The sequence below is a fragment of the Pelobates fuscus genome, chromosome 12 (assembly GCF_036172605.1).
Source record: "Pelobates fuscus isolate aPelFus1 chromosome 12, aPelFus1.pri, whole genome shotgun sequence".
Lineage (NCBI taxonomy): Eukaryota > Metazoa > Chordata > Amphibia > Anura > Pelobatidae > Pelobates > Pelobates fuscus.
This window is the reverse complement of record NC_086328.1, coordinates 22520549-22547648: the sequence shown is the minus strand read 5'-3', so window position 1 is coordinate 22547648 and position 27100 is coordinate 22520549. Positions and strand designations below refer to the sequence as shown.

The 27100-nt window shown below is 40.4% G+C and overlaps 1 protein-coding gene across 5 annotated transcripts in view; it reads left to right on the top strand.

Annotated features, from left to right (window-relative positions):
- CPNE7 (copine 7) overlaps positions 1-26146 on the top strand; it is a 65461-nt gene extending 39315 nt beyond the window's left edge. For all 5 annotated transcript variants that reach the window (XM_063438329.1, XM_063438330.1, XM_063438327.1 and 2 more), the window contains exons 13-16: positions 20126-20177; positions 21328-21461; positions 22085-22321; positions 24199-26146. In XM_063438329.1, coding sequence (XP_063294399.1) covers positions 20126-20177; positions 21328-21461; positions 22085-22321; positions 24199-24336 — 561 coding nt within the window. In that variant the 3' untranslated portion in view covers positions 24337-26146. The remainder of the gene's footprint in view (positions 1-20125; positions 20178-21327; positions 21462-22084; positions 22322-24198) is intronic.
- Positions 26147-27100: the final 954 nt, after the last annotated feature.

Sequence of the window (27100 nt, the reverse complement as noted above, 5' to 3'; positions counted from 1 at the left end):
ATTTCCCAAGATACTGATCACTGATGGGCTCTGGAAGGTAACTGTACTGTAGTGTAGTGAGCGTGCTGCTCAGGTAGTGTGTGTTATAGGAGGTGTGGGGAGCTGTTCAGGTAGTGTGGGTTATAGGAGGTGTGGGGAGCTGTTCAGGTAGTGTGGGTTATAGGAGGTGTGGGGAGCTGTTCAGGTAGTGTGGGTTATAGGAGGTGTGGGGAGCTGTAGTGAGCGTGCTGCTCAGGTAGTGTGTGTTATAGGAGGTGTGGGGAGCTGTTCAGGTAGTGTGGGTTATAGGAGGTGTGGGGAGCTGTAGTGAGCGTGCTGCTCAGGTAGTGTGTGTTATAGGAGGTGTGGGGAGCTGTTCAGGTAGTGTGGGTTATAGGAGGTGTGGGGAGCTGTAGTGAGCGTGCTGCTCAGGTAGTGTGTGTTATAGGAGGTGTGGGGAGCTGTAGTGAGCGTGCTGCTCAGGTAGTGTGGGTTATAGGAGGTGTGGGGAGCTGTAGTGAGCGTGCTGCTCAGGTAGTGTGGGTTATAGGAGGTGTGGGGAGCTGTAGTGAGCGTGCAGTTCAGGTAGTGTGTGTTATAGGAGGTTTGGGGATCTGTTCAGGTAGTGGGGGTTATAGGAGGTGTGGGGAGCTGTTCAGATAGTGTGGGTTACAGGAGGTGTAGTAAGAGAAGTAGTAATAGACCAGACAGGAATGGTAAACGATTGTCCATTTCATACATAGTCTACAAACAGAGAAAATAGTAGAGGAGACAAAGAATGGAACCATATCACGGTGATGCCCTGTTGGCAATGGACACAGATTTGGTTCTGTTTGATAAATAATATTGAAAAACAGCTGCAACTGTCCTCTTGTGACACCTGAGGTTTTGAATTTACTTATTAAATAATTTATTGTCCGTAGTATGAAATTCCTTACATAAGATTCGCAATGGGTTAAATTGTCAGCGTTCCTTTCATTGAGTGGGCTTCTTGTAAAATGACTAGTGATATTACCCTCGATACATCTCTGACCTATATCTCTATTAATTCTAATCCCAATTCTTCTTCCTCTGCCTGATCTCGGCTTTAGCAATAACCTTTAATAATTAGTAGGGCAGAGTGTTCTGTGTACTCTAGGAGCCTATCTTACTGATCGTTCTAGCTGTTCACTGTGGTTTATTAAATTACCCAACTTTGAATAATGTACAAGGAATTTTTTCTTTAATCAACGCAACATTTTGACGAGTTTTCAATTTCAATTAAATGCTGACGCGGCAGTCCCTGCATCAAATACTTCTTCTGCAAATATCCTTTGATGTTGCCTGGAATTAATATCCGTACGTCTGTGCAATTCCGTTTTGATGGATAGATGCTGGTTAGTGATTGACTCAGATGGAGGGAGAGAGGTAGATAAATATAGAGATATAGATAGACAGACATTGTTACTTCTGTCGGGTAAAACGAGCAGAAACACAGCTGGAGGCAGACAGTTATTTTGTAGAGATCTGGGAAACAAAAAAACAAAATATATAAAAGCTGTTTGAAAATTTTAGCTTTTTATTTTGGAAACGAGAAAAAAAAAAAAAGATTTTACAGAATCCGTAACAACTAGAGGGTCACTATGCTACAAGACCACTTCATCTCAATGGAGAGGTCTGGGTGGAGTGACACTGTGGTTTTAACTCTTCAATGCAAAACATTGCCCTTTTTTTTTAGCAGAAGGGTCGCACTGGCAGCCACTAGACACATTTCTTTTGTATCAACAGAGTGAAACTTGGTCATGTGATTTTTGATGTCCATGGGGATGTTGAACATGTTTAAATGAAGCTCTCAGTAAGGATTTAAACTCAGTGCTTTCCTATGAGAAGCATTGGATTAGATACACATCACGTTCCCTATGCTGCTCTAGGAGAACCATTGGTTTAGACCAGGCATAGCCAACCTTTGGCACTCTAGATGTTTTGGACTACACCTCCCATGATGCTTTGCCAGCATTATGGGTGTAAGAGCATTATGGGGGATGTAGTCCACAACATCTGGAGTGCCGAAGGTTGCCTATCCCTGGTTTAGACCATCGATGATAAAAGAGCGCCTCTAGTGGCTACCAGGAAGATGTGTGTTTACCCTGCCATCATAACATTGGTGTATCTACTAAATGCCAATGTTTTAGATTGCGGGGTTAAAACTAAAAGCCCACTTCACCCAGACCCCTTCATTGAGATAAACCGGTCTGATTGCCTTTATTTTAAAGATGGACATTGATACAGGGTCTCTGTTTGTGTAAATTATGTTTTAGGATTTATTGGATTTGCTCATAAAGCCTATCCTCTTAACTCCAGAGCTTCTTACTGTAATTTGTCATAAAATCAACAACAGTCAAGATATGTGGCTAGCTCGTGTTCACAAATGGTTATCTTATTAACATAGCTGGATATTTTAGAAATATGAGACATTGTAGCAATGGCAGACCCTCTGTTGTTCCTAGAGATCTGTGGTTGGTCTAAAACCGAAACCCCTGGGGGTTAGTCTACCTCTGTGCTTGTGGATGGGATAAATAAATAAGCCTCAATGTTTAGTTAGTACAAATTGACTATTCTTAAGTCATTCATCCATTTGATTCATGTTGTAAAATAAACATTGGCTACCAGGATTGCTCTGCTTCATTATGTTTATTGAAACCTTAAATAGTCTATTTCCTGATTTTTTTTTATTTAATTAAAATTTCATTAGAGTTCCATCGCAATATCAATATGCAGAAAAAGAGGACACGCAGGTGCCTAAAAGTTACAATTTCTCACTTTTAAATGGCTGCACAGGGCCGCTTTAACCCCTTAAGGACACATGACATGTGTGACATGTCATGATTCCCTTTTATTCCAGAAGATTGGTCCTTAAGGGGTTAAGCAAACCAGTAAAAATCATTGATTACAGCAATCTTGTGAAAGTCTTATGTAACATTGGAAACGACAAAGAAAGTAACAACTCAATCAATGTAAGCGGTATGGCCACGGGTTTTGTTTGGAACCGTGTGTTTCCTGATTTTTTATAATGGTTTTGTGTCATGGCTTCTCAAAGTTTTGGGGTAAACTCTCTGTTCACGGACTATTGCTACAAATCCGCAAACCTAGCCCTATGGTTGCAGTTCCTAATCCAATCCCCAAGGCACACCATCCAAATTTTGTCATTGCCTCTATAGCAAAATTATGATAAATGTCCAAATCCTGAACTGTTCACGTACTAAGTATACTATGTTAGGAAGCACCAATCTATATAAGTAGACACATACCATCACTGTTGATTTTATCAGTAGGTTCCCAATAGACATGTGCAATTCGTTTCGGTCCGAATATGAATTTGGATGAATTTCGGGCAATTCGGACATTCGGGTACTTCCGAATGTCCGAATTGCCTACGTGCCGAGGTCCCGAAGTTCCGAAATTACCGAATTTCCGAAGTGTCGAAAGTGCCGAAGTTCCGAAGTTGCCGAAGCACAGTATTGCCTAAGTACTAATATACTTACCCAGTGAAAGAAGAAGAATGTTACATTGTATACAATTTTAAATAAAAAGTATACAAACATAGCCAGGATTCAGCTGTAAGCATTTGCAACACTTACAACAATCAAGTAACATACATTCATATAAAATGTAAGTTACTTGGCCAGTCAGTGTAATGACAGGAATGAATAAGTAGATAACTCCCTAATTCCCACGGTATTAGGGAGCTATCTACTAAAAGGCTAAAGATTACTTAGTATTAGTAAATTATGCCCCTACTCGCTATACCGCGAGTAGGGGCATGTCTATTAAATGTCTATTAAACAGTGAGCAGCCCCACCCGCGCTTTTAAACTAAAGGGGGGACCAATTGGCCCCCACCCCTGAGCGGCGGGTGGGGGCCCTAAATTATAATAAGGGGGGGACCTAATGTCCTCCCCCCTGGCCCCCACACCTGAGCGGTGGGTGGGGGCCCTACAGTATAATAAGGGGGGGACCTAATGTCCTCCCCCCGGCCCCCACCCCTGAGCGGCGGGTGGGGGCCCTAAAAAAATGTCCCCCCCATAAAAAATAAGGCTGCTCACTTTTTACTAGACATGCCCCTACTCGCGGTATAGCGAGTTGGGGCAAAATTTACTAATACTAAGTCATTTTTACTTAGTATTAGTAAATTTGTCTGAAAGACCAATTTAGGTCTTTAAGCCTTTTGGTAGATAACTCCCTAATACCGTGGGAATTAGGGAGTTATCTACTAAGCAGCTGCAATAGAAGTGCTGAAATGCCGAAGTTCTGAAGTTGCCGAATTTCCAAAGTGTCGAACTGCTGAAGTGCTGAAGTGCCGAAGTGTTGAAGTGCCGAATTGTCGAAGTCCCGAATTGCGAAAAGTTCGAATTTCGGAATACCGAACCGAAAATTTTCCCCATGCACATGCCTAGTTCCCAAACCAGTCCTCACTAACAGTCCAACAACTGTCCAGGTTTTGTCAGTATCTCTATTGGAATAAAAAAGGGAAATACATAAATCCTGGATTGTTGGTGGGCCATGAAGGACTGGATTGGGACTGCTGTAGATCGACATTGATAAAGTGTGTATTAATATACTCTATTATTTTTTAGGCATGGCTTTTTTGTTATTCTATAGTATTTTTTGGCTTTAAGTGCTTAAGCTTTAAGAAAAACAAGACCACGAACTGAGCGAAGGGAAAATGTTCTTGAAAGACAATTTGGCAGATAGGTAGTCTTTGGTTTTTAATGTGTCAGTAGAGTATTACGGGAAAATCTGAATTTGGAAACACAGCTAAATGAGTCAGATAAATGCTGAAAGGTGGGGAGATGTGGAGGTGGTAAATTATTTAAAAATAAAAAAGCCCGCAGCATAAATGTATGGAAAAAGAAAGAAAGAATGGTCTGTTAAAGAAACTTTGAAAAAGGAAAAGAAAAGGATAAATTATTAAAATAAACATTATAATTAATTATTGTCAAAACATAATTGTCTTTCATCTAGAATCTTGGGAAGTTAGGATAATTAATTACATCAATTAGGTATAGATAATTACTGCAGCTGCATTTATCCTCCATTTAATTTAAATACTTTACCTTCGAAATGTGCAGAAGAACCTTTAGTTCTTCACTCAAGCTAGAAGCTTGGCCCGACGTTCATTTATTTAAAATGCAAAGCATACCCCTATTATCTTTTGGCTTTAATCTGCTGCACTCCCCACTGGCACTGTTAATTCCCTCTCCCCATGCGATTTTCTCTGTTAATGCTGTCACTCACACCTCAATATTTTCCCAATTCACATAACATGGTCCACGGTGAGAGACTGGATCTGTGGTTCTTTGGTCCTGTGGTGCCGAGTACAAATATTATCGGGATTAGTGACTTCTGGAGTAGCCTTTTGGGATTGTGCTCCCTCACCATAGCCACTTACAATGCATCAATCAGGAACTGAGTGGAAATGGTGATCACTAACACCATACGAGAGGAGGTATGGAACATTGCATTCAGCCTTTCGGCAGGAGAGTTACTCAAGCTCATTATAGAGATCAACGGGTGATTCTATTCTTTGGTTTAGACCAGGCATAGGCAATCTTCGGCACTCCCGATGTTTTGGGCTACACCTCCCATGATCTTTTGCCAGCATTATGAGTGTGAGAGCATTATGGGGGATGTAGTCCACAACATCTGGAGTGCCGAAGGTTGCCTATCCCTGGTTTAGATCTTTAATGAAATAAAACAACAGGATAGAAAGTTTGTTAAACAGGCAGGCCTTATGTGTGTATAGACCCCATTGTCTGTTCCTTTTAATTCCAGCATCAGAAGTTTAATGTGTGACGTTAGTCTTGAAGCTAACTGAGTAATTTGACCATCTACCCCTCTATTATATGTTACCATGATAGAATACAAAATCAAATTGGAGTTTGAATTATATGAAAGCGATGAGAAGTGCTTCTCAGAAATCTGTGTGAAAAGTTGCTAACAGTGTTATGCACAACAGTCAGATTAAGACTCTGCAGGGCCATAGCGATGGGACAGAACTAATGCCTTACTAATGCACAGACTGCAAGTCAATTTACAGGAAGAGCTTACTGAGGTTCATGGAAGGACACTTACAATGCCTCAAGCTATTCGCATATGTCTAAAATGCTTAATGTATCTTCCTTTTATGATATCGAAATACCACGTAAATGCTTGATAACATTCAAATGCAATGACGTGCTAAAGAAAAAAATATATAGTTCTCTATTAGCTTTTCAATGTTCATGCATTTGATATTCTTGATTTGTTGACACCTAGAAATATGTATTAGTCTTGCTCTGCTAGATGGAAAGGAAGTTAAATATACCTTTTCAAGAGATCAGCTGATGGTTGGACAGTCCAATGGACCAAGTGGACGTTCGGTCATAAAGCACCGACTGTCTAGCAACTTAGTGGTGGAAGAGCGTTTATTACGAAGGATACATTGTATAACCTCTCTGTTTCCTAATAAGGTACATTTAGTATTTCACTTGTATGGCACTGCAAATAACATGTCTGGACACCATATTCTTTATAAAGACTCCTGATGGGCACCCTGTTAGTCTTCGTCTGTGGTGTTCCTGCCAGAAATAGTTCTCACTTGTGCTCTTAGCAGGATCCTCTACAGATCTCACACATTCACAATTTGATATCTTTTTCAATCAATTTTTACGACTAATTGGAACTGGTGGCAGAAGCTGCTTTACGTTCTGCCCTTTAATTTATTGGCAAATGAGTTTTGGCAAAAGGTGGCAAAGTAGCCCCTGCTTTATTTTATGATGTGTTTTAAATGTACTGCAATGTTAATGAAATGCCAAACCCAATGTTTGCGAGTTGCTTTGTAAAGATTCTATCTTCATGAAAACCTCAAAAGGGACAGCGCCTCTTTAAGGGGGACTGAGCATCATGGGAAATGTAGTTCAATCCAGAAACATTTGTCTAAATTGTTTAGTTTAGTCATAACAGCTTTAACCTATAAAGAAGGAAGACTTTGTAAAATCCATTGTACTTTGTGAAGCCGGTTTTTGTCAGAAGTGTTGCTTTGTCATCACATAAATTGCTTCCCCAGAGGCCAACAGACACTGCATATATTAAGGCTCCCTATACTTTTCTCCTGTACGTACATACTGTCCTTGAGCCTCTTTCTTTATGAAATGTAGCTTTCCTCCCCGGCAGTAACAGTATCTGCTCTGATTCCTGGATTCCTTCACTAATGAAGGGTTTCTGAAACGATAGCTCTCATCCCAATTTCATTCTCTCTATAATCAGCAATGCAATCAAAACTCAAAATTGCAGGGTACTTATTTCCTTCTAAAATATGTTTTTCTTATCTCTGTGCCTGTCACAAAATTCCTTGTATGCGAGGAAAATAAATATTGTTCATTCAACTAGCAAGCATGAATGGGATGTGATCAATGAAGATTAAAATAGTCTACTTTATCAAGAGTATCCCATTCGGAATGACAGGTTAAATGAATGGATAAGTCACAGCTCGTTCTAGTGCAGCTGATGAGTGTTCATTGACTTTGACTCAATGACTATTTCAGAATAAGAAACAATCCACGGTTAAAATTTAACAAACACAGAACTGGTTTTATTTAATTTTTTTTGAAACCACGCAATCTAAGATTTTTTTATTGTGCTTTGTTGTCATGATGATGTCAAAACTACTTAGTGTCATTTGTTAAGGTAAGTGTTTTTTATTTTTGTTTTTTAGTAAAATATTTTTCTAAAGCCCGGCGCTGGATTAAGGTAAGTGCCCAGCGGGAGGGGGGGGGGACCTAAAGACTATATAGTGCCAGGAAAACAAGTTTGTTTTCCTGGAACTATAGTGGTCCTTTAAGGACCAGTAATACACCCTTTATATATGCTTTCTTTCACCCATCTTTGCACTTTGAAGTCCATCTGTCCCTTCAGAATAGTAACAGTTGGCAGATTAGTTAGGTATTTAAATGTACTGTTAATGTCAGTGCTACACCTCTTCCTCAATAGACGTTAATGTTGTACCAGATGTTACATAGTTACATAGTTACATGGCTGAAAAGAGACTTGCGTCCATCAAGTTCCGCCTTCCTCACATATGTTTTTGCTGTTGATCCAAAAGAAGGGGAAAAAAAAACAAAAAAAACCCAGTTTGAAGCACTTCCAATTTTGCAACAAGCTAGGAAAAAAAAATCCTTCTTGACCCCAGAATGGCAGTCAGATTTATCCTTGGATCAAGCAGTTATTACCCTACATGGAAAGATTATATTCTTGAATATTCTGTTTTTGCAAGTATGCATCTAGTAGCTGTTTGAACATCTGTATGGACTCTGATAAAACCACTTCTTCAGGCAGAGAATTACACATCCTGATTGTTCTTACAGTAAAAAAAACTTTCCTTTGCCTTAGACGAAATCTTCTTTCTTCTAGTCTAAACGCATGACCTCGTGTCCTATGTAAAGTCTGTGAATAGATTTCCACACAATGGATTGTATTGGCCCCGAATATATTTGTATAATGTTATCATATCCCCTCTCAGGCGACGTTTTTCTAAACTAAATTGGTTTAAATTTGTTAACCTTTCTTCATAGCTGATATGTTCCATTCCTTTTATTAATTTTGTAGCCCGCCTCTGCACTCATTCCAGTGCCACAATATCCTTCTTTAGAACAGGTGCCCAAAATTGCACAGCATATTCAATGTGTGGTCTTACCAGTGCTTTATAAAGAGGCAAAATGATATTCTCGTCCCGAGAATGAATGCCCTTTTTCATGCATGACAATACCTTACTGGCCTTGGCCACTGCTGATTGACATTGCACATTGTTGACACAGATGTGTCATTGTTAAGAGTGTTGCAAAGTATTGTAAAGTCCTTAAATTTTTTTACATAGATTCACTAGAACAAATTGTGTAAGCAGTAGCAGGAGGAAGATGCTTTAGTGAAGAAGAGCTTGGTGGGATAGTTCTAACAGAGACAAAATGGCTCCCTACATTCAGGAATTTTGAATTGGTAACACTTCTTAAAAATAATAAATCTGTCACTCATTTTTGCTGGAACAGGGAATTGTACATACTAACAACCATTTATTTAAAAACAAAAGTACAAACATATTTTATAAAAATGTTCCTTTAATTAGAACAGATACTTAAAGATGCTTGAATTGTGCAGGGTTTTCACCAAGGAATTAAGCAAGCAGGTTTATTCAGATGCTCAAACTCTTATTTCATTTTATCACAATACCTACAAGGAATAAAAACGAGCTAAATCCCATGGCATCGTATTGCTATTCTGCAAAATATTGCAGTATTTGTTAGAAATTCACTAGCGTGGCTACAATGTAACTACCTATAAATGTGCTGCCAGCATTCGTGGGAATTCAGAAGCTCGCTATTGTTTTGTGACAGCAGAGAACGATCCCGCAAATCAATACACAGCCTGCCATTTCGAGAATAATGGAACATTTTATATATTAGTTACCCGGGATAATAAAGTAAAGATTTACAAAAGCAACAAGCTGGAATTATTCTGCATGATTAAGTGATGCCAAGGCTTGAATATCCTTCACTGTTCTAGAATGCCTATCTCTAATAATGAGATGTAAAATGCAGGTAATTAAAGCCACTCGGGGCCCTGCTATTCTCGCTAAGGATTCCACTGAAGTGTAAGGAACAATGAATTTCCAGTTAGTGTCACACGGCATTTTGTGTGAATTTGAATGTAATGAATTCAGATGGAGAAAGAGAGAGCCGAAAGCCAATGGAGAAACCAGATTTGCAGTCATTTTACCCTACTACTGCCAGACGGCGGCTAATAAATTGCTTGTCCATCCTTCCCATTGCTGAACTCGCTAACAATTCAATATGTGTTCATTACAGCATAGCTGTCTCTGCATTTTCTTTTGATGCACATAGACTGTGCTAGTCGAGTAAAGCTGATTTATTTAGGGAAATGTTCTCTGCCCCAATGGAACCCCTATTACCACAACTGAAGGTGATCCACAAATCTCGTGTCCTCATTTGAGATCCAAATAAATGAGTCCCTCATTTCTATCTTGGTAAGCATGTTTATGTAGCGAAATAGTTTGTGCATATAGAACAGAACTCCACTACAATAAAACTCAGTGATATGTAGTGTCTATGAGTACACAACAATAAAACACACATTAAAGAAATGCCATAAGGTCAGGAACACAAACAAGCCCCCAAGCCCTCCCTTGCCCCATAAATATAGTGACATCTAATATTTATTCCAGTCTACTGCTGCTGGCTCCTGCCCCTAAACTGCCTGCTTGGCTGACATCATCAGAACTGATGATCTTTGCCAATCACAATAATTTCCCAGGGGGAAGCTTTGGATTGGCTGACCTTGTCAAGCAGGCAGATCAGGGGAAGAGCCAGCACAAGCCACATACAGTCCTAGCCAATCAGCATCTCCTCATAGAGATACATTGAAGCAATGCATCTCTATGAGTAAAGTTCACTCAGTGTCTCCTTGCACAACTCACTCATGGCCTGCCACCAAGCAACATAAAGGACGCTATTCACGATCAGAGAGCGTTCATAAATAATAAAGTGTGCAGCGTCATATCTGGTCCCACTCTACCCACGTCACTACAGTGACCTCGTTCCTGTATGTTTTGGGGTCGCAGGAGTGAAGTGGACGAATTAGTTTAAACACTGCATTATTTAAAGTGCCCTCGTTCCATTGACAGTGCTTTATCATGGTTTCTGTTTTCAATACTCGTTTAGTGCGTTCCTATAACCTTGTCAGTATTTCTGGTGTTGACCTTGTTGTTACTTGTTTCTGGATTTTGAGTAACCCTGACACGGCTAGCCTATACATTGTCCTGATTTTCTGTTATCCTGGCCCAGCAAGTATAAACGTTTATTCTGTCTCTCTGTTACTCTGACCTTGGCTTGTGTATTGACTAATATTTCCCTCTTTGTCAATCAAGTTTTTATTGAGTGTGAATAGCATAGCACAAGCAAAAACATAGTACATTAGATAAGTAGTTCACAAGTCGAAAAAGCAATTTGTACGGACATAGAAGCCACTTGTTTTGTTATAATAAATACATACAATTTACACACAATGATGTAAGTATAGGAAAACATGTATAGCGCTCACATTTTATGTGTAGCAATCCGGTAGCAGTGATTAGAAGAATTGTATGTAAAACGGAAGAAAAAAAATAAACCTCTACGAGTAGCCATTTGTACAGTTAAGTGGAAAGTAGCCTTTCAACCAAATTCTTCAAATTAGAGCCGCCCTAGGTAGGGTCAGCTTTCCCATTAAGCAAAGTAGGCACATGAGCACATGAGCACTAGGGATGATTTTCATCACTTACAATGTGCCTTTTTGAACTTAGACTGGCTGGCGGGGAGAGAAGTACCAGGAGCCTTGGCCAGTATCCTCTGTAGATCAGTCAGTCTTAATAGCACAACTGCAGGAGCAGTTATAGTGGGTGTAAAACTCGGTGCTGTCCCAGCTCCTCCAGTGCCTGTGTGTGAGGCTGGACAGGAAGTGAAAGGGATCACTTCCCATCTGCCCACTAACAGCCTCTCACACAGGAAGTGCCTTGCAGGAGGAGCAGGGGGAGCTCTGAGTGATGCACACTGTGTAACAGCTCCTGTAGCTCTAATATAACCCATCTGACTGGTCTACAGCATACATAGGATGGGGAGTACTTTGCAAATAACTCTTTAAGTTCCAGCAAGTCTAAACCTGACATTAAACCCCCTTGCCGTAATCCTATGTTTAACTCTTTTTAAAATCTAAACATCTCATGTACCTCAGTTCTAAATGTAACCCCACTCTGGCCCTAAACTCAGTAATCCTAAACAGTCCTTGTACTACAACTTTCAATCTCTCCCAAGCTTCTAATCGTCTTATCTCTAAACACCCAATGCAATCTGATTCTGCCAATAACACCCTCTTACTTTAATTCCCCCTTTTACCATAACCACTTCTAACATTATCTTTAACCCGGCGTGCAGTTACACAGATGAATACACTCACTAAACTCACAGATTAAAACACAACACAGTACATTACAAGCAGAGCAGAAATACAAACATACATATATATTCATACATATGCAGTTGTCAAATATGAATGCGTGTTTTCGATGTTTTTAGGCTTGTAATGTCCAGTTAATAAATGGATTATACTTTCTGTTCCTTTTTTAGGGTTGGGGAGCAGGGGGCGCCTTAGACTTGTGCCTACAGGCGCCTGACATGTAAATGTGGTCCTGGGGAGTAATTCTCTATTCCTCCTCTTAGAGTTCAGTGCTGCACACACAACAATATTACAATAATCTGTAAGAGTTATTAATGTTCCATATTAAACACCGCATGAAATGAAGCCTCTGTGATCACCAGGAACTCCTCAGGGGCTCGTATTATCTGTTTAACGCTGCATGTTAATCTTTTTGTTAATTATGATAATTTAGAGTGCATTTTTCTTATTTCCCTTTCTCTATGTTAAGTAAATAAAACAAAACAAAGGGATCTTTATTTTAAATATAGCTCATCAGTGCCGTGCTGGTTAAAACATAAAACCCATGATTTACCATATCTTTATTATCATATATAGCTTTTATTTGTTGTTGTGTTTTATTGTGGATCGATTATTATCACTGTATATAGATATAATTATTATTGCCGTGTATAGCTTTTATTTGTCGTTGTGTATTATTGTGGATCGATTATTATTGCCGTGTATAGCTTTTATTTGTCATTGTGTTTTATTGTGGATCGATTATTACTGTATATAGATATACTTATTATTGCTGTATATAACTTTATTTGTCGTTGTGTTTTATTATGGATCGATTATTATCACTGTATATGGATATAATTATTATTGCTGTATATAGCTTTTATTTTTTACTGTGTTTTATAATGTCTTGATTATTATTACCATATTTATTGTTAATTTATGTTTTATTGTGTATTGATTATTGTTACAGGCTATAGGTGTATATATATTATTCATTTATTTTACTATCATATAAATATACAAGTATCATTAATTTATTGTTTTATTATTATTACTTCTTTATTTGTTACATTATTATTAGAATTGTTAATTATTATTACCGTATACAAGTATTACCCTAATTTAAACATACGTAGAGATGTAGCTTATTCATATAAATGAAAAGTTTAGAGTTTGACTGCTGTTTATTAATCTACGTATTGCTGAGTTATTTTGATTGTCATGACTTTCTGTCTCGCTCTTTAGTGGATAAACTCCAGAGATTGCAAGTTAATTATGAAAGACGAATATTTGAAATCTAATGTGATCAGTGAATGTTCAATCTGACTCCTATAAAAATTAACAAACAAACAATTAAATCAGTGTAGCTGGGGCCCTCACGATATATTTCTACTTCCTAATTATTACAATCATTTGTCAACTATAAATAGCAGTCTAATGAATTAGCACAATGGGGTATACTTACTGAGCAATGAATTGTGGTGACTTTTGAAGCTATGTAAACAAACAAAATAGCAGAATTGGCATGTGGGGGATCTCTATTGGTTAAACTGGATTTTTGTTTTCCAATGTGACTATGCTTGTGCGAGTTTTAAAAGTTGCTGTTTAGTGAATATTCTTTTTTATGTTACTGTGACACGTGAAAGTGGAGGGTTCTGCTGTCAATCACAGTGCGGCTGTATCGGGTCGGGCCACATAGTCGAGACGCATAGGGACTGTACCAAGATGAGCAGTGAAAGCAGCCTCTAGCCCCTGGCATCTTTGGTGTACAGTTGACCTCACATGGTGATTTAAACAAACCCAGTGGACCATTACCCCCCAGCATACACCTGCCTTGATTTCAAGATACCTGTAACCTGCACTGTCAGCATATTTAGGGTGTTTCTGTTTAGTTTTTTCTCTCTCAGTTTTGTGTTTTTGTGCTGAAATCTTTCCCAGCAAATATATCTGCACAGTTTCTCTTCTGCTCCCATTCTGTCGCTACCCTCATGCATCTGATATATCAGTGTCACGTTGTGACCTCGTGCATCTTCAGACTGCGCCTGTAAATCTTTGACATTAGCTCCTGGCGGCATACAAGCTGTTTGTCATTCTCTTTGTCTGTAAATGTCTGTGGGAATCCGCATCGCCACGTGAAAAAGCCAGCTACATCAAGCCTTTATTTCAGATCTAAAGGGGCCGCTTGTGTGATATGTGTATTCTTGTGTCTATTTATGGAGGCCAAAGGGGAATAACTAGTGAAATGGTCGTCCATGTAAGACACGAGATCCTCCCAAATCAATCTCTATTCTCTTGAACATTAAAACCAAGCTGACTTAGGGGCTCAGTGTTATTGGGACTGGGGAAGACCCTGGAGGTTCCTGGGCAATCTTGTTGGTTCTGTGATTGTCAGGGTACCTGTAGTCTCTACCTCTGATAAGAGGAGAGACTTAGACGTTTTCCCGTTCAGAAGGGCTATTTCCTCCGTTCCTCGCAGTTCCTCCGGTCGGTTACACGCAGGCCGCGAGGGATCCACGCACTTTTATGACGTGACGCCCAGTAGCCGACGTCATGACGCCAAGCCTGCTCGACCTGTCACTCAAACCCTGAACACGAACCAGGACTCGTCGGGGGTGTGATTACCTCCTAGAACCGGGGTATTTAATAGAGCTTCCCGCATTTGCTCATTGCCCTGTCGTGGTTCTAGCCAGTCTAGTCACTCAGTGCTCTTGTATGTCTATTGTCTCTTTGGTTCTGACCCGGCTTGTTTGTATTACTCTGCTTGTCTCTGTTATCCTTGACCCGGCTTGTCTCTCGCTTACCTGTCTTCTCGTTCCCTCGACCTCGGCTTGTCTCTGACCATTCTCTACTTACTCCTTACGTTAAGTCCGGCCATTCTAAGGTCCGGTATACGTACCTACTACGCTTTGTACTCTGCGTGTTGGATCCCTGTCCCGATCCTGACATTACGACAGGGCCAATGGATCCTGCAGGTACAAGTAGTCAGCTTGGTCCTTCCGATCCTAGGTTTGACGCCATGGAACATAGAATGGATCAGATGGCCTAAGCGCTACAGGCATTATTATCTCGTCCTAATAATCCACCAGAAGAGATGCGTAATAATTCTATCTCTCCTGTAAGTTCAGGTTTAGAGGTAGCCACTGTAGGTGCCTACTCCACCTGTACGTTATGGTGGTTCTCCTGAGAAGTGTCGAGGTTTTTTAAACCAAATCAGTATCCACTTCGAATTACAACCCCGTTCCTATCCTACAGATAGGGCGAAGGTCGGATTTATTATCACCTTACTCATTGAGAAGGCTCTGAGATGGGCCAATCCGTTGTGGGAAAATGATAACCCGTTAGTATATAATTATAATGCCTTTGTAGCTGCTTTTAGAAGAACTTTTGACCCTCCTGGTAGAAAGGTCAATGCAGCCAGATTACTGTTGCGCCTTAGACAAGAAAACCGAACACTTGTGGATTATGCACTAGAGTTCAGGTCCTTGGCGGCAGAAGTTAAGTGGAATGAACAGGCTTATATAGACGTATTTTTAAACGGATTATCAGATGTAATACTTGATGAGGTGGCTACTAGAGAGCTTCCTGAGAATTTGGAGGATTTAATCTCTTTTATCTCTCGCATTGATGAACGCTTAAGAGAGAGACAGAACACTCGAGATAGAACTTGTAGACCTTCCTTCAAACTAGCTCCCTCTTTTCTAAGTCCTGAGACCAAAACCTTACCTTTTCCAGAACCTATGCAGATAGGCAATACTCATCTCTCAGAGGAGGAGAGACAGTACAGAAGAAGGGAGGGGCTGTGTATGTACTGTGGAGTCAGAGGTCACTTACGCCTAAATTGTCCTAATCGATCGGGAAACGCTCGCACCTAAGTTTCTCTAGAGGACAGGCCTTGGGTGTTTCTATTTTGTCCTCTACTCATAATTATAAAGATCATAGGCTTCTGCTACCCGTTTCCTTAACTTGGGAGAGGGGAGTAGTAGAGACTGTGGCATTGATAGACTCCGGAGCTGCTGAGAGCTTTATCGACCAAGTTTTTGTCACTAAACACACTATTCCATCTCAGTTAAGGGAGACGCCCTTGGCCGTTGAGGCCATAGATGGTAGACCTTTAGTTGAGCCTGTGATTTTTCGTGAAACCATACCCGTTAACTTAACTGTTGGTATTTTACACGAGGAAGACATATCTCTGTTACTCATTTCATCCCCTTCTGTTCCCATAGTCCTGGGGTGTTCTTGGTTAAAGAGACATAACCCTATTATTGATTGGGAATTAGGGGAGATAATCTCATGGGGTCAGAATTGTCAGGAGAAGTGTTTACAGAAAGTCTCACCGCTTTGCATAGTTAATACTTCCACTCAGTCTACCGACTCTACAGAAGTACAAATACCGCCACTGTACCGGGACTTAAAGGCGGTATTTGACAAAAAGAAGGCCGATACTTTACCTCCACACAGGACCTTTGATTGTAAGATTAATCTACTCCCTGGTACTATGCCTCCCAGGGGCAATGTATACCCTTTGTCTACTAAAGAGAACGTAGTCCTAGAGGAGTATATTCGTGAAAATCTAGACAAAGGATTCATTAGGAGATCCTCCTCCCCTGCCGGGGCTGGGGTTTTTTTTGTTAAAAAGAAGGATGGTACGCTGAGACCTTGCATTGACTACCGAGGTTTGAACAAGATAACCGTTAGAAATGCCTACCCGATTCCTTTGATTACCGAGCTCTTTGATCGTTTAAAGGGTTCCAAGATTTTCACCAAGTTAGATCTCAGAGGGGCATATAACTTGGTGAGGATTCAGCAGGGCCACGAGTGGATGACGGCGTTCAACACTCGATATGGGCACTACGAGTATACCGTAATGCCTTTTGGTCTCTGCAATGCGCCGGCAGTATTTCAGGACTTGATCAATGAAGTTCTTAGGGAATTTCAACATGACTGTGTTATTGTATACCTGGATGATATACTTATACATTCTAGGGACATTGAGACTCACCACAGACAAGTCAGAAGGGTTTTGCGCAAACTTCTTCAACATGGCTTATACTGCAAACTGGAGAAATGTAGTTTTGATCAGTCTCAGACAAACTTTCTTGGTTATGTGATTTCTGGGGAAGGGTTTAAGATGGATCCGGATAAACTCCAGTCCATTTTAGACTGGCCCTTACCTAAGGGTCTCAAGGCCATTCAGAGGTTTATTGGATTCTCCAATTATTATAGGCGCTTCATTAAGGGTTACTCCTCAATTATTGCTCCTATCACCAATATGACCAGACAGGGGGCTGACACTAAGAATTGGTCTACTGAAGCACTTCTTGCTTTCAAGACTCTCAAAGAACTTTTTGCTTCTGCACCAATTTTAGTTCACCCTGATACTACTCTGCCTTTCCTACTCGAAGTAGACGCCTCAGAGACGGGTGTAGGCGCTATCCTGTCCCAAAGATTAGGTGTGGATAAACCATTACATCCATGTGGTTTTTTTTCCAAAAAGCTATCTGGCCCTGAGAGCAGATATGACATTGGTGACAGGGAACTACTAGCAGTTATCATGGCTTTAAAGGAATGGAGACATTTGTTGGAAGGGACCTTACATCCTGTTACTATTTTGACGGATCACAAGAACTTGTCCTATATTGGGGAGGCCAAACGATTGTCCTCCAGGCAAGCTCGTTGGTCTTTATTTCTCACCCATTTCAATTACGTACTCACTTATAGACCTGGTTCTAAGAATTCTAAAGCCGATGCTTTGTCTCGCCAACATGAACCTTCTACTGTATCTGAGCCAGTTTTATCCTCAGTAGTCTCCAAGTGCAATATTATCGCCAACACAAGTCTTAAAATTCATTCTCCACTGCTTGACCAAATCATGAAGTTGCAACATCTGGCACCTAGGCAGACTCCTGTGGCAAGACACTTCGTTCCTCCTGAACTCCAACGGGAGCTCTTACAGTGTTTTCACGAGAGTAAGGTGGCGGGGCATCCTGGCATTCGCAAGACATATTCCTTAATCTCTAAAGATTTCTGGTGGCCTTCTTTACGAAAGGATATTAAGGATTTAATTGCAGTATGTGAGATCTGTACTAAGACTAAGCAACCTCATACCCTTCCATGTGGTCTTTTACAGCCCTTGGACATTCCAGAGAGACCATGGTCCTGTTTGGCCATGGACTTTATTGTTGATTTGCCTATTTCTAAAAGACAGACTGTGATTCTCACTGTAGTCGATAGGTTTACTAAGATGGCTCATTTTGTGCCTTTACCTAAACTTCCGACTTCTCCTGAATTGGCGGAAATATTCGCTAAAGAAATTTTTCGTTTACATGGGATACCTTCCGAAATTATTTCTGATAGAGGTTCCCAATTTGTTTCACGTTTCTGGAGATCCTTCTGTTCTCAATTAGGTATCAAATTGAATTTTTCTTCTGCTTATCACCCTCAGTCTAACGGAGCTGCTGAACGTACCAATCAAAAAATTGAACAATATTTACGTTGTTTTGTTTCCGAACATCAGGACGATTGGGTCGGTTTGATTCCTTGGGCAGAGTTCGCACACAATAATCTTGTTTGTGATTCCACTCGTTCTAGTCCCTTTTTCATGAATTATGGCTTTCATCCTTCCATCCTTCCTTCGGTTTCTTCTTCCCAAGGGTTACCGTCGGTTGATGTTCATGTTGCCAATCTGAGGAAGTTGTGGGATCAGACTCGACAAATTCTCCTACATAATTCCATGTTGTTCAAGAAACACGCTGATAAACGCAGAAGGGCGGCTCCTGTTTTTGTTCCTGGTGATAGGGTATGGTTGAGTACAAAAAACATTCGTTTAAAGGTTCCTTCTATGAAATTCGCTCCTCGTTACATTGGTCCTTACAGGGTTCTGACTCGTATTAACCCGGTTGCGTATCGCCTAGTTCTTCCATCTGCCTTACGCATCCCTAATTCTTTTCATGTTTCCTTGCTGAAACCGTTGATTTGCAACAGATTTTCCTCCACTGTTTCCTCCCCTCGCTCTGTTCAGGTTGAGGGTCAGGAGGAATACGAGATCAACTCCATCATCGATTCTCGAATTTCTCGAGGGAGGTTACAGTATCTTGTCGACTGGAAGGGATATGGTCCTGAGGAGAGGACTTGGGTACCTCAGGAGGATGTACATGCTCCTCGCCTCCGCAGGGCTTTTCACTCCCGCTTTCCATCTGGTCCCGGTTGCTTCCGCCCGGTGGGCGTTTCTGAGAGGGGGGGTACTGTCAGGGTACCTGTAGTCTCTACCTCTGATAAGAGGAGAGACTTAGACGTTTTCCCGTTCAGAAGGGCTATTTCCTCCGTTCCTCGCAGTTCCTCTGGTCGGTTACACGCCGGCCGCGAGGGATCCACGCACTTTTATGACGTGACGCCCAGTAGCCGACGTCATGACGCCAAGCCTGCTCGACCTGTCACTCAAACCCTGAACACGAACCAGGACTCGTCGGGGGTGTGATTACCTCCTAGAACCGGGGTATTTAATAGAGCTTCCCGCATTTGCTCATTGCCCTGTCGTGGTTCTAGCCAGTCTAGTCACTCAGTGCTCTTGTATGTCTATTGTCTCTTTGGTTCTGACCCGGCTTGTTTGTATTACTCTGCTTGTCTCTGTTATCCTTGACCCGGCTTGTCTCTCGCTTACCTGTCTTCTCGTTCCCTCGACCTCGGCTTGTCTCTGACCATTCTCTACTTACTCCTTACGTTAAGTCCGGCCATTCTAAGGTCCGGTATACGTACCTACTACGCTTTGTACTCTGCGTGTTGGATCCCTGTCCCGATCCTGACAGTGATGGACCGCTTTTAATTTTCTCTTCTCATCTACTTAACCAATACAACAGTAGACGTGCCATAAGAATCTGTGCATTGTGCGTCTTGCAGATAACCCCAGTACAATGACCGCTGGCCATTATGCACATTGTTCTAGTTAGAATGCAACATTAATCAGCCATCCCAGGAACACTGGCTAAGCCATCAGACTGGCCATGGTAACCTCCGAGGAGGAAACACTTAGAATTGCTAAACATTGTGTAAAATCTAGTCTGCAATGCCAAGCGTAGCTGTTACTGCACTAATGACTAGTCTGTTTCTTTTTGCAGTTGCTGACACACTTGTCTTTTTTTTTTTTTTAAAAGGTTTCCCATGATTTTGCTATTAACTTCAATCCTGATGACGATGAATGTGAGGGTAAGAGATTGCTTAATGTCTATGGATGTCAGGAAGATGTATTCACTACAGGATGAAGTGACGGGAAGTTTCCATGTTTTTGGCTAAATTAGTTAAAATTATCCTTTTAATCCTGCTGTTTTGGCCTAAAAGCTGAAAATCACTTTTAATTTCCAGTTCACTTGCAAGTGCTTCATTTCATACAAAGTGTTATTCACTCGAGTGTGGTTTTATTATATTATATCTGCTTGATAAGTCTGCTTTTATAGAATGTAAGCGGCTCCATGTTTTTTGTCACCTCCTGTTCTTGTCTCGTTAATGTGTTTTATTACAAAATAAAATGCCTGTATTTTTTTAACCCACTATTCAGTGCTATCGCATATGTTTGTGCTTTTGAAATAAAAGTGATAATAAAAGTACCAAAAAAACAAATTAGAATTGGCACAGATAACACGAGGGAATGATGAGCAGTTATATAAATCTGAACTCATGCAGTATATAATCCCTATTACTTTATGCAATAATGAATATCACCCAAAAACCTTCATACTACAGAGGGTGTCTGCATGTTTATACCTCCCAACAGTTTAGGATTTGGCAGGATTGCCCCAGTTTGGGGTGGTTGACTTGCTTAAAAGGCACCAATTCAACTTTAGATTAAAAATGAAACATTTTGATTTCATGTACGCCATGTGAGTCACAGTCAAGGGAGGCGAGGGAATGGGAGGTATGGCTAGGGCTGCATAAACAGAAACAAAAGTGATTTAACTCATAAATGGACGAGAATTGAGAAGTGAGACTACAGAGGCATGATATATACACAAAAATGGCTTCATTAAGCTAAAGTTGATTTGGTGACTATAGTGTCCCTTTAAAGTAGCAAAAGAGACAAGTTCATCATTAGACGCATAGTGCTGTGCGAATGGAACTCAAGGCACCCAACCCATATTGGCCTACCTTGAGTTGGGATGCCAAGTTTGGCTGCTGAATGCTGCTCAGCCTGACATGCATGTTCCTTTTTTGAGCTAGCGTATCCCCTACAGCTGCGGGCATTCATATTTTAATTGCTGTGTATGTTAGTTATACATCTTAATAAAATACTAACTATAAAATAATATGTAACTAATGTTTGAATGACCTTCTCTCCTCTGTCCATTTTTTTTATTTTTAGGTATTCAGGGTATAGTGGAATCCTACCAAAACTGCTTACCCAAAATTCAACTGTACGGACCGACAAATGTAGCACCTATCATTTCAAGGGTGGCACGGCTGGCTTCGGAAGAAGAAAGGACCAAAGAGGCTTCGGTAAGTCACCCTGCTACCTCTCTACTTTACGAAGGGCATTCAGTGTTATTTAAAAAGATCCCTTGTGAACTGGTTAGTTACGTGTGGAGCAAGCAGCTGGAATATTTTGTAAGGGCAACGATGAGTGAAACATGGTACAGTTTGAAAGGATAGAGAGTGTCTTTATCAATCCATAAAGGTGGTTTAATGTGAATACCCCTAACAAAGACTATTTATACATTAGTGTGGACAAGAGGAAAAAAAATGTCATTCGCATAATCAGAAGGAGCAATGTCAGGAGTCACAGAGAGATAAAGACCATAATCACTGTTGCAGCATCAGATGTAATGGAAGTCAGGGAAGGCAGAATGGACACAGTCACCGTAACAAACTCCAATAGTTATAGTGGTACTTGTTTCAGGTTTAGAGCAATAAGCAACAGGATAATGTTGGTTACCATGGTGATTGTTTCAGCGGTGGATCAATCAGTTGAAGCATTCCATTGGTAACCATGGCAATTGCTACAGTTTTTGAATTTTGCCCCAAAATAGCTTTCTGTCCTCCAGTCAGTCATATTACTACAGAAACCTGTGCAGACATTTTAGACATTTCACGTGATCTCAAACCCTGCCTTCTCTTTACAGAAATATTACATTCTGCTGATTCTCACGGATGGAGTGGTAACGGACATGGCTGACACTCGGGAGGCTATTGTGCGCGCTTCCTACTTACCCATGTCCATCATCATTGTGGGTGTTGGAAACGCCGATTTTACAGACATGCAGATTTTGGATGGGGACGATGGAGTCTTACGAGCACCCAAAGGAGAGCCTGTTCTCCGTGATATTGTACAGTTTGTACCATTCCGGGAATTCAAAAATGTATGTTTAAGGAGACACAATGTGACGGTTTATGTATGAAGTCTAAATTAACCTCTGGTATTAAAGGGACACTCCGGGCTACAATACTACTTCAATGCATTTTATACGTTTTGTCCTCATTTATGTGCTGTATTTTTTTGCACGCTCAAATCTTTCAAGTTTTTGCATTTAAAAAAAGAAAAATGTTTTGCAGAATACTGCACTTTAAATGCCTGACTTTTTAACCATGCTCCAGAAAAAGACATCCTTATCAAAAGGTATGCACACAGCTCAGCCAATGACAGTACTGAATGATCTGAACAACATACAACCTACATTAGACTGCATGCATACATTTGATCAGGAAGTCTTTCTGGTGTGGCTAATGTGGCCGGCTTATGGTGCAACATGCTGCAAACCATTTGTTTATGTTGTACAAAAACTATAAAGAGTTAAGCAGGCAAAAAATACAGCTTATTATTGAGGCCAAAACCAGATGCATTAAAGCTGTATTGGTGCCTCCAGTGTCCTTTGAGATTATTTAAATTAAGCCGAGCAGGAATATTCTTACAATAAAATCTTTCTGGTGCGTTTCCTATGTGCACCTTTTTTTTTTTTGTCATTCTTTATTTTCAAATTACAGAAATTACAGGCACATAAATGTTGCGTAGGAGTAGCTCATGGGCTTATGCAAAAGCCAAAGTTCTAACATCCCAGCAGTACATACTTATACAGAAGGATAGAGAGAGGATTGTTATATGGTAATGGAACAATAGGTTTCTTTTGTGCGAGCCTGTTCTGTCAGGTTTTTCAACAGTTACATAACAAACAAAACGAAACAAGTTTAGGTTAAGCTTTAGACAGTATTAGAACTAAAAGAGTGATAGAGAGGCTCCATATTTTTGGAGTCCTTAACCTTTTTGTCGTGTAACCCTTTGGTGGCCTACGTGCACCTTTTCAATTCCTTAATCTGCTCCAAAATATGAATTGCCGTGCATTGTCTGTCATTTTGTTTTTCCTGTTTTTTTTTTGTTCTTTGTTTTTTTTTATTTTGTTTCACAAAGTTGTCATTTCGAGTGTATGAAAAAAGAGAAACAAAAGTGCTCCTTTTCTCTCCAATAATTGTTTCAGCATTTTCAGAGTGGGGGATTTTCTGAGACCACTTTCACGTTCTTACTTTTTGTTCAGTGGGTAAATAATCCCTCAAACTGTCAAATCACTGTTTTCCCCTAGTAATATACCCATTAATCTTATCATTTTGTGAATGTAATCAGTAGTAAATTCAGGAGAAACCAATCTGAACGATGAATAAAAATGTCAGAAAGATTGATTATTTTGGTGCAATCGAAGGAAAAGACAGAAGAAAAGCCACCAATGTGCAAAGCATGACGTGTCCGTTTTAAAGTAAAATTGGTTCTGTCATTTCTCAGTATTTAATAAAGATAAAATCTTTATGAAATACTGATTCTGACTGCGTTGGAATTTCATTAAAATTCTAACGTAATCCACAGATAATATAAGGTAATATAATTGTTTTATGGAAAAAAAAACGGAGGTTGACAAAATGCAGCTGTCACATGTGAGGACTTTGAGATTCAGGCGTCGTCTCACTCATTGTGTGAAGTCATCTATGGAGACTCAAGCGGTCCCGCGAGATCCTCCGTAGACCTCAATGTGGTACTCTATTGCATGTGCAAGAGCACAGCTATGACATGGTTCACGCAAACGAAGCAGAGGCGAACAATATGGCTATGACCACGTGGGACAGCTTGAGGTAAGTAAACCTATCTTCTCCCTCATTATAACAATGTTTTTGTTCCCTGCTCACCCTATTGTGATAGAGATTGTGTTGGGTGCTTGCAATCATTTAACCCTTTTTTATTTTTTCTACGTTTCAGGCCTCTCCTGCTGCCTTAGCAAAGTGTGTCCTTGCCGAGGTCCCCAAGCAGGTGGTAGAGTATTACAGCTACAAGGTTTTTCCGCCTCGTTGCCCAAAGGTAGATTCCCCAGACTCTGCGCTCAATTCCCCCCAATGAGCCTTGCTTTGCCTTTATCCCCATTCCCACCTCCTACATGCCTCCTTGACTTTTTCACCCATCCTCTGAAAGAACGAAATAGTCGCAGCTCACTAGACGCTCCACACCATCTCATGTTCCAGGCAGGAGACACTGCCGCTCTTCTGAAGAACCATCTACAATCACGATACAGCAACAAATTGTTCTGTAGAATTCCTTCTCCTTCAGTGGAAGGAAGCTCACTCGCATTTGGGCGATGGTTTCATTCAGTCCTTGCAGATCCTAAATACATGGTGGACACATTTGGTGCTGGGGAACTAATCTCACTGTATTTTATGGCACTAATGGTACTAATGGAATAAAATAAACACAAGCTTGCCTGGTGAAAACATCTGCAGTAAAGAATATTGTTGGTCTGTGACCTTTGTTGGTCATTGCCGTTGGCCTGCCAATATCCTGAAAAGTTCTTTAAGTTTGCTCTCCTAACGTGAGTCTGAATGTAACCCACCAGGTAAGGTGAGAGAGGAGAGCAGGACTCCAGGTATCATTTATCACGTAGAACAGACATTTGCTGAGACCATGAAGGATGAGAAAAGCTGTGCGGATCTCAGCAGTGCTTCGTGGAGGTTGATAACCAAGGCCGTTTTTTGTCAATAAATTACAGTCCCCATGCAGCAAAGACTGAATCGAGTCTACAGAATCGCTCTTCTTACTCTGCTGTACAAGGAATTTTGTGATCACAAGTCTACAAAGCATTCAGACATCACACATGCTCATTTTGATGTTTGGCTCATAAAGAAGACATTTATCTATTGTAGCTTTGTGATATTTCATGTAAAATGCAGTCTGGAGTGTCTTTTGTTAGGCAAATATCACACTTCATTAAAGTTTCATTTGGCTTTTTCTTTCTCTCTAAGAACGTGAGTGTTCAAAGGTTGCTTAGATATCGGATTTACAAAGCACATATTGGCTCATTAAAAAATGAAAAACATTGTTATCTACATAGTCATCGTTATGGATCAGTGTGGGGCTGCACTTGTTTTTTTTTTTTAATTAAATTCTGTCAGTATAATCAGTACAATAACAGAAGTAAGAGAGGGTATAGATGTGCTTGTTTGACCACCAATATTCAGCTGGAGGGATGTGATCTGTATTTTAGATCAATTTTCAGATATGAGGTGTGTGAATGAACAGCAACAAACGGCATAAGAGTTTCATATTAATGGTAAGTCCCTAAAAATGTATCTATAGCTATCTCTGTAGGAGAACATGCATAGGCTGCTTGAGATATGGTGACAATCCCAGACGCTATGAGTCTTTTGAATACAAAGAGCAGGCTTTGATCCATATTTCATGCCAAAAAAACCACTAAAGATATGATAGTCTGTTTCTGGTAACATCTTTCTCTGTAAACTAAAAGGGGCAATATATAACCAACTCCCCTATAGATCCTAATATTATATATAGTAAGATGTATAAACCAGCAAGGATGGTGTATGACCACTGGAGACGACGTTACGTGGCAGTTTACGCCCGTTTTTATTTATTTATTCTATTTGAATAGCTTCAGTAAGGTTGTATCTATTGGTATTCCTCTGACAGAATGTGGTTGAGAATGGGATGGACATCACTCTCTGTGTCTATGGTATCGTTCTATTGTTTAATGCATGTGCAGGTACCAAGCCTTCAGCACCTGTACTGTTCTATAGTGAGTAGGATGGCCCAGCTGGGCACCGCTTATACTATGTCTTGGTGCTTCTGTAAGGTCTTGCATGCTTCTCGTATCTGTGTCTTAAGAGGAAATATCCAAATAAAGTTATTCTCTCTCCAACATGTCTGTATGTTCTGTTTTTGGCCATTGACCATTGACGTTACAAGGGTATATAGCAAATTACACCTAATTCTGATCGCAAAGGAGTTTGATAACATGTTTTAGCAGAGGTATGTGAATCAATTTCAGACAAAATGACAAGGAAAAACATTTATGAAAGGAATGAACCATACGAAAAGTCTTTCTGTGTGCTATAAAGCTATCAGTGTGCAGAGCGGGTTACTGACCAGCTAAAAATCCAGGACAGGTGTGATACAAGTATTTAATTTTGTTAAAAAAGAGTGTGCTTGCTGAAGGGTCAGTTGGGATTGTGCTCATCAATCAATGTAACGTCCAGAGAATAACCTTTGTTTCGACCTCTGGTAAGGTGGAACCAGCTAGGGTGGGACGTTCATCTCAAGATCCTTCCCCATGGATCCTACCTAGGTCAATGAAGAGTCATATGGCTACAAGGAAATAAAACAAATTGAAATCATGGTAGCAGTAGGTTCCCCAGAGCAGTGTTAATGAGAAGACGTTCATCTGAAACACTCCCGAGTTTCTCAGTGAATCGGGAATTTGCCAAGTACTCACATTAAAAAGTTCCTGAGTACGTAAGTCAAAACATGGATTATTCTGGTAACACAAGGAACAGATCATCAATATAGTTACTAAAACCATGCAAATTATTATTGCAATATGTAGCTCAAACTTTTTCAGAGGTGGATCGGGGGCAGGACCCGCATGGAGCTGGAAATAAGGGGATAAGGGGGAGTAAGCCACCTAAATGGGGTTTTAACACTATAGGGTCAGGAATTCAGGTTTTTGTTCCTGACCCTATAGTGATCCTCTAACAAATGAGATAAACGTACTCATTTTGATAGGAATAAGAGGACGCAGCTCAAACAAGCTTACAACCTAGAGGGAATAGGGTATAAAGCCACATTTACAATTCCGAGTCGCTGAGAAATATAT